This window comes from Octopus bimaculoides, chromosome 17 (assembly GCF_001194135.2).
Source record: "Octopus bimaculoides isolate UCB-OBI-ISO-001 chromosome 17, ASM119413v2, whole genome shotgun sequence".
In the NCBI taxonomy this organism is placed as follows: Eukaryota; Metazoa; Mollusca; class Cephalopoda; order Octopoda; family Octopodidae; genus Octopus; species Octopus bimaculoides.
In genome coordinates this window covers 30,472,629-30,481,232 of record NC_068997.1, presented here as the reverse complement: position 1 = coordinate 30,481,232, position 8,604 = coordinate 30,472,629, and the positions used below count along the sequence as shown (strand labels likewise).

Here is an 8,604-nt window from a genome sequence, read left to right as displayed (position 1 = left end):
ATATATGGTACCCTAGGCATAACACCTACATGAACTTCTAACTTGTTGTCTCTTGAGGTCTCTGGGTGAGACTTGGATCCAACTTGTACAAATGCAAAACAAAAGTCAAACATAAAATAATAATAATAATAATAATAATAATAATAATAATAATAAACAACTGAAGAGGTCACCCAGGCACTGCAAAGACTAAGCAACTGGAAGGCACCTGGGTATGACAAGATCCCCAACTTCTGGTTAAAATATCTGACAGGAACACACAAAAAGCTGGCTGAAAACTTTAACGACATGCTAGCAGAGCCAGAGACAATACCTGAATGGCTCACGCAAGGGAAAACTTTCCTAATTCCCAAATCAACTGAAACAGCAAAACCACAAAACTGCAGTCCAATAACCTGTCTCCCTACAATTTACAAATCCTTTACTGCAATAATATTGCAGAGATTGAGCAAGCATCAGGAAGAAAACAGCCTATTTCCAGAAGAGCAGAAGGGATGCTGCAAGGGATCATACAGCCGCAAAGATCAACTAATGATCAATAAAGCCATAACTGAAGACAGCTGCAGAAAGAAGAAAGGCCTCAGCATGGCCTCGATTGACTACCAAAAGGCTTTTGATAGTATTCCCCACACATAGATCCTCGAAACACTAGCCATGAACAAGGTAGTACCAATAATTATGAAATACATAAGACACTCTATGAATAAATGGTAGATAGTGCCACAACTCCAAACAAAAGAGGAACTCATGAAGACCAAAGCCATCCCTATTAGAAAAGGAATATTCCAGGGAGACATGCTCTCACCATTCCTTTTCTGCTTGGCACTGACACCTTTATCTGACATGCTAAATAGAACTGGATGTGGATAGAAATGTTATGGCAAAACAATCAGCTGCCTCTTATATATGAATGATCTAAAACTCTACGCTACAAAAGATAAACAGCTGAAAACACTACTACAGACAGTACATAGATTCACCAAAGAAATAGATATGAAATTTGGCTTAGAAAAATGTGCCAAAGCAACCCTGAAAAGAGGAAAACTAGTTAAGAGTAGCAACATCACACTACATAAAGCCAATGAAATGAGAGAATTAGACCAAAGCTAGACATACAAATATTTAGAAATCGATGAACTAGATAGGATACAACACACACAAATGAAAGAGAAAATAAAGAAAGAATACTATAGACGAGTTAGATCAATACTGAAAACAGAGCTCAATGCTAAAAACAAGATAAAAGGTATTAACATTCTAGACGTCCCAGTTATAAGTTACAGCTACAATATCCTTAACTGGACACTAAATGAACTAACCAAAATAGACAGGAAAACAAAAAAAAAAAAAATTACAGGATCTAGGATGTACCACCCAACATCTGATATAGAAAGGTTATATATACAACGTGTAGAAGGTGGTAGAGGCCTTATACAACTGGAAAACTATTATAAAATAACAATCATAGGACTGAAAAAATACTTACTTCAGAAGCAAGGAAAACTAATACAAATAGCTACAAAACACAAGCAAGCTGATAAATACAAACAAGAGGTCATATTACCTAACAAATATGAAGAAGAAGAAGAAGAAGAAGAAACAACAAAAGCTATAAATCAAATAAAATCCAAACTAAAATTAGAATAGCAACGGACCATGATAAAATGATGGCAAGAAAAGCCCCTTCATAGCAAATACTGAGCTAAACTAAATGCAAAAGAAATAGACAGAGAAAAATCCTAGCAATGGTTGAGAAGCTCAGGACTCAAAGCAGAGACTGAAGGATTTTTAATTGCAGCACAAGACTAAAGCCTCCCCACCAGAAATTACCAAAAACATATAATGAAAAGAAACATAACAAGTAACTGCAGAATATGTGGAGATGGACAAGAAACAATAAATCCTATTATCTCTGTCTGCCCAGTCCTGCCTAAGAAGGAATATATTCTCAGACACGATAGAGTTGGGACCTACACACACTGGAAGCTATGCCAACACTATGGAATAACAATAGGAAAAAGATGGTATAGGACACGCCAGAAAAGGTCACAGAAAACGAGAAAGTAACCATACTTTGGGATATGCCAATATACACAGATAGAGAAATTAAGGCCAATAGGCCAGATATAGTTGTCAAAGATCATGAAGGAAAAAAATGCTTTCTAATTGATGTATCAATACCAGCAGATGACAACGTTTCTCGAAAAGAAATCGAGAAATTTTCAAAATACAAAGACCTGGAAATGGAGGTAATTCAAATGTGGAATCTAAAAACAGATTGTGGGCACATTAGGTATGATAAAAAATATTCAGACAAATGCATAACAAAAACACCAGGACTTGCAAATAGATATAACATACAGAAAATTGCACTACTGGGCACTACACATATCTTATGCAAAACACTTTCAATACATTAACCATAAGAGCATCACAGCAAACCACAGCACGGAATCTAAAAACAGATTGTGGGCACATTAGGTATGATAAAAAATATTCAGATAAATGCATAACAAAAACACCAGGACTTGCAAATAGATATAGCATACAGAAAATTGCACTACTGGGCACTACACATATCTTATGCAAAACACTTTCAATACATTAACCGTAAGAGCATCACAGCAAACCACAGCACATACCCAAGGCTCACAGAGCTGAGCTCGGTAGTGAAGTGAAAACACGTTATAAAAATAAAACTATTGAATAATGATAATAATAACAACAGCAACAACAACAACAACAACAACAACAACAATAACAACAATAATAGTAATAATAGCAGCAGCCGGATGTGATCTTCACTGTTCTGACCAGTCAGCAACTGAAGACACAGAAACACTAATACAACCCAGTAGAACAACTGAAAAATAACTCTCAAAAACTCGAATATCTATAATTTCCTGTGAGTATTTTAAATTTCCTTCAAAATAAGTTTTAAAACTTGCTTATCTTCAGTTTTCTCTGGCTGAACACAAAGAATCAGCTTTAAAAATGTTGAAACTTTAATATCTAGAACTCACTGTGAATATATATCCTTTCTTTTCTCCCTGAGTATTCGAAATGTAAACATCCTTTTATTGCCAGAACACTATAGTTTTTTTCTGGTGAGACACACACACTATCAAAGAAATATAGCCCTGGTAGGAACAACCCACATCTTATGCAAAACACTATCAATTCCATAATACAACCTAAACATAACAACCCATAAACATAAGACACACTCTATACAGCAATTGACCAGTGAAATAAACTTTCACCACTATCTAGTTAACCAATACCTTACACACTCAACACACAATACAAGCAGTACAACTCAAGAGAAAAAAAAAGACTAACACAATACAATACCAAGTAAAGTTTTTACACACCCAACAGCATAAAAGAACATGCAATGCTGCACACACCCCAGCAACACAGAGGTGTAGCACGTGATGCAGTAGAAATTTATCTCAATCTACCAAATATTGAACAATTATAGCATAATAATGACAATGACAACAACAACAACAACAATAATGATAAATATGCTGATGCTGTACCAGGCACTGGCTCTTATAGCCAAGACAGATACAGAGGATGCCTGAAATTGGCTCTCATGACCAGGTTAGATACAGAAGATCCTCGAAATTGGTACAACATGAATATAAAAGATGACATGGCAATATGGTGGGAATGATCCATTGGAAGCTTTCTGGAAACTATGGCCTACAAAGAGTAAGGTTGTGGTATGTTCAAATCACAGAAGAAATTACTGAGAATGATGATTGCAAATTCCTGCAGGATGCAGTGTTTCAGTGCGACCACCAGATCAGACATCTAAAACACTTGACATTATGGTGGTGAACAAAAAAGAAAAGACTTGCATGAAAATTAACAGAGTATATCCTGGTGATGACAGGATTGAAGAAAAAGGAGAAAAAATAAACAACTATGACAATTTGAAGTTGGAAATAAACAGGTTTTAATCAATGAAGAGAGTGAATGTGATACCAGGAGTAATTGATGCAATTGGAAGTATCAGCACTCAACAACCAACATAGCGCAAAAAGGATTTGTACAAATGTAACGACAGAACACCTACGAAATCAGCATTGTTTGGAACTGCAAGAGTTCTCTGCAAGGTCCAGGTTCTTCAATAAACAAGTGCCTCCCTAGTCTTCTGCGTGAGGACAGCTGACATTTTCCATCATACCCATCAAAATAAGCGAGAGTTTTCATCAAATAATCATCCTTTCTACTATAGTGACAAGGCCTGAAATTAGTGTGGAGGATGTTAGTTAAGTACATCAACTCCAGTGTTCAAATGATATTCATTTCATTGAATTGAGAAAGATTAAAGTAAAAGTTAACCTCGGTGGAATATGAAGTCAGAATGTAAAGCTGGAAGAAATGCAGATAATCATTTTGCCCAGCATGTTAAGGATTCTACCAGGTCATTGCCTTCTGAAGTGATGTGTATAGGAATTATAAGATACCATATTAGTCATGCTGATGATATTAAGTATTTTGATTTCGTAAAAGAACATTTTAATATCAATTGAATTATTTCTTGTAAAATCTATATTACAGCAAAGAACAAATGTAGAAATTTGAAGCTTACATTGAAGTGGCAAAGAATTGATAATGCACTGAATAAATTATTTACAGATTGGACTTCCTGGCAAGTAAGATAATATATTTATTATTTCATCAGTTCATATTGTGAGTCATTGATAAATTGATTTTTACTTCTCCTTCTTTGGAGGGTGACAACTAAAAATACACTGTCAAGAAATGTATTTAGATATTGTTTATAGTAAAAGTAGATTTTAATAATTTGAATACTTGTAAAATATTACTAATTGTTTGTCTGACTTTTCATCAGCCTCTCCCCTCTCTCTCGGCCTCTTTACAAACATGCACACATATATATATATATATATATATATCATCAGTGGATCATATATCTGTAAAAGAAGTACACTCTAAAAAAGTTAGACCATTAATGTAATTTATATGCAGTGAAATATATATCCGGTCATAGAGTGACCAATAATTTTACATTTATAAGTGCTTAGCTTTATAGACGACTCCTCAGAATCCCATGGCCACACCTATGGTACCTGCCTGCACTTATACTACATGTATATCTACATTTATGTATATTATGGATTAGTACTTTACATGCAATTATATGACAAAAGACACAAGTTAGCCATAAAGGAATACTCAAAGACTGTCAGCCTCACTTAAATATACAAATCTTATGAGATACGTGCTTGGGTAAATTTAGTCTCTATTGATACTGAGAAGTTGGCAGGCTGGGTAAAAGCTTGTTCTTGATGGTTGTTCAGATGAATGCCAAAGTATATCCACACTGAATAGGATATACAGAAAGATATTGACATATATGCATGCATGCATGCATAAAAAGTAGGCATGTATGCATATATGTATGCATGTATATCATTATGCAGTTTTATTTTAGCATTTCTTGCCAATATAGAGAAAGCCAGTTTCTAACTTACATTCAAGGCTTCTTCCTTGGAATTTCAGCAACATCAACATGCGTGTATGTATATGTGAGATTTGTATATTTGCATATCTAGACATGCTCATATATACTTAAATGATGAACTCCTGAAAAGTTTTACAGATTTTTACAGCTCCAGTGATGGATTGGATCTGTAGTCTTCAAATCAGCTTTTTCCTTTCTGGTTTTAAGAAGTTTAATTTCTCAAGGTTGGTATTTAGGCAGTGTGTTACATATCCCAGAACCCCAATAATAACCTGAACTTGTAATATGGATAGAGTAACTACAGATTTCTCAATACTTCAGTGCAGGTATTCTTTTTATTACTGATCTTCAGCTTTATATTAACATCTGCTGGGCAGCTGATTTCCACAACTGTACACAGTTTCTCTTATCTATCCCAAATCATTATATCAAGTCTTTTGTGTTTATTTTGTTTACATTTTATTGAGATTTTCAGAGACATTTTACCAGTACTCCTTTTTCATTATGAGTGGCCATGGCTTCCCCCATACTGTGGGTTCTTGTCTCTTTGTCCTTGGGGTTATCCTTTCAATGGATCTCATTATATACAGTATCCTAACCGGTATCATGTCTCATCAGTAGATAATGCTGTGTTGACATATTTGGACAACTGTTTATGATGTGCATGATATTTTCGGTGTTAACTCCACAAAGTCTACATCAGTTGTCACATTTTATGTTTTTCCTGTATTTCTGTCCCTTTTGTGAATCAGGTATTTGGTTGATATTTCTTGTTCGTGGATTGTTACTATCAATCATGAATGTTACTATCATTTCTGAGCATTCAACTAACATATCATACATGATCTTCTGCTCATACAGACTCATCTTTTCATCTGATGATACATGTATTTAATATTATCAGACAAGGAATACTGCTCAAGGAGCTGCTTTCCAAGTCTTATGATGTTATCAGCCTCATGTGTGCAAACTTGGTCAAGGGATGCACTTCAACACTCGGTGGTTAAAAGATGTTGCCAAAGGGATATGAGACGACATTCAAAGATAGTTTGGATTGATGTTAAGTTTCTGCCACTTTGTTTTCATTTTAGGTAGGGGCGGTCGACGTTACTGTTTATGTGGAAACTATGTGTGCTTGTTAGTATCTTCTGGGTTTTCACATCAATGGCTCGGATCTCATCAAGCATACAATCAAGAAGCCCAAATGTTGGTATGAGCACTGGCACTGCAAACACAGTGTTGGCCACTGTTTTATTGAATGCAGAGAGTTCCAAAGTCGAAATTTTCTTTATTTGCCTGTAATATTCTTTAGTGACATGTGTTTTGTTACAGGTGCCATTTTAAGATATATTTTCCACCCTTAGATACTTGTAACATTCCTCATCATATATAGGGGGAAACAGTGAAATCATTGATGGAGATGTTGTTAGTCTGGTTTACAATTTTTCCACTTCTTACAATGATATAGCAACATTTATCCTGATCAAACTCCAGAATATTTTAACCAGAACAAAGCCCTTTTTCATCTCATGAATATTCTTGACATATAGTTTCAAGTCATCCACAAAGAAGCAGTGTATAATTTTGGTATTTCTGTTTCCTTTTGAACCTGTGAGATATCCTTCAGACTTCCTTAACAAGAATGACAAGTCTAAACAACATCCTGCAATACTGTATTTTATCACTGATAATACAATCATTCTTTGTGTTTGAATACAAGATGTTAGCCCACGATGAAGTCAAATCAGCTATGTCTTCGACTATGCTCACTGGAACCTTATCAAGTTGAAGGGCTTCTAGCATCCATGAGTGGGGGACAGAGTCAAAAGCTTTCTTGTAATCTAGCCACATTGACACTAGTTTCCATCTCTGCTCTACACCTCTGACATTACAGTTTTGTTTATGAACAATTGCTTGGCACATCCCCAGACCCCTTTCCTCCCATCTACTTGTTCTGATGAAGTGATATTTTGACTTTCACAATGATCATGGAGAAAGATTTTTAAACTTGCTGTATATAATTTATGCATTAAGTTCTGGAATGCAATTTGCCAGTTGTTTTTTGCAATGTGAGTGGTTCTGCATTGGGGGATCAGTTTTGTCTTTGCCAGAGCTAACCAGTCTGGTATGCTATTATTCCCATTGAGAGGCTGCTGATGCAGGTTGATAAAATGTGGTCAGTAGAAGATTAGCTTCTTGTACCAGTATCCAACAATCAAGTCTCTTCCAAGTGCTTTACCACCCTGAAGTTTCTTGATTACAGTCATAAGAGTATTACCATCAGTGTTGTATGTCTTGAGTGTAATGTAGGTACAATAAATTCTTTGAATTTCTTACAGCCAAAAGGCATCTTGGTTCAATTCATTTCTTCGCTCCAAATTTTCCTCCAGAAGGTCTCTATGTCTTCTCATGAAGGGGCTTCTATCATGTTCACTGCTTCTCTTCTCATGTCTCTGTACTCTGTTGCCTTGTTCTCGTTAAATTTTTTGTTTATCGTTTATCTCTCAGTTATTCCCTTGTGATGTTAGAGTTTCTCACTGACAGCTTTTAACTCCTACTTGAAAGTGAGCAGTTTGCAATCAAGTGTCCTCATTTTGCATCGTCTGTCATCATTTCTATCTCCTTCACTTTTTGTGGTGTGAAGTATACTGATTTGCTTGTTAGCAAGCTATAAGCATCATCACATGACTGATAGTCTTCCGTAAATCAGCAGTTTTTTTCTCTCTTATGTGTGTATGTCTCTTCTATTTTTTACTTATTATAAATCTTCCACCGAGGAGGGAGCCATTTTCCTATGTATGTATGTTTGTATGTATGTATGCATGCATGCATTCATAAATATCCCATGCATGCATTCACAAATATCCCTTTAATGTTGACTGTGAGAAGAATAAGTATTCATTACCTTACTCTTTTACTCTTTTACTTGTTTCACTCATTTGACTGCGGCCATGCTGGAGCACCGATTAATATTCATATTTAGGCAACATCAGTCTCTTGCTTCTCTGAGTTTTGCTTGTGGGTATATACAGGTTTTTTAGGCAATTTACAACTAAAGGTTATCAAGGAACTTATATATATATATATATATATATATATAT

The 8,604-nt window shown here is 35.3% G+C and overlaps 1 protein-coding gene across 4 annotated transcripts in view; it reads left to right on the top strand.

Annotated features, from left to right (window-relative positions):
• The window catches only part of LOC106881443 (transient receptor potential cation channel subfamily M member 2-like), a 405,111-nt gene that overhangs the window by 292,911 nt on the left and 103,596 nt on the right, over positions 1 to 8,604 (top strand). For all 4 annotated transcript variants that reach the window (XM_052974060.1, XM_052974058.1, XM_052974059.1 and 1 more), the window contains one exon: positions 4,576 to 4,670. In XM_052974060.1, the coding sequence (XP_052830020.1) occupies positions 4,576 to 4,670 (95 nt within the window). The remainder of the gene's footprint in view (positions 1 to 4,575; positions 4,671 to 8,604) is intronic.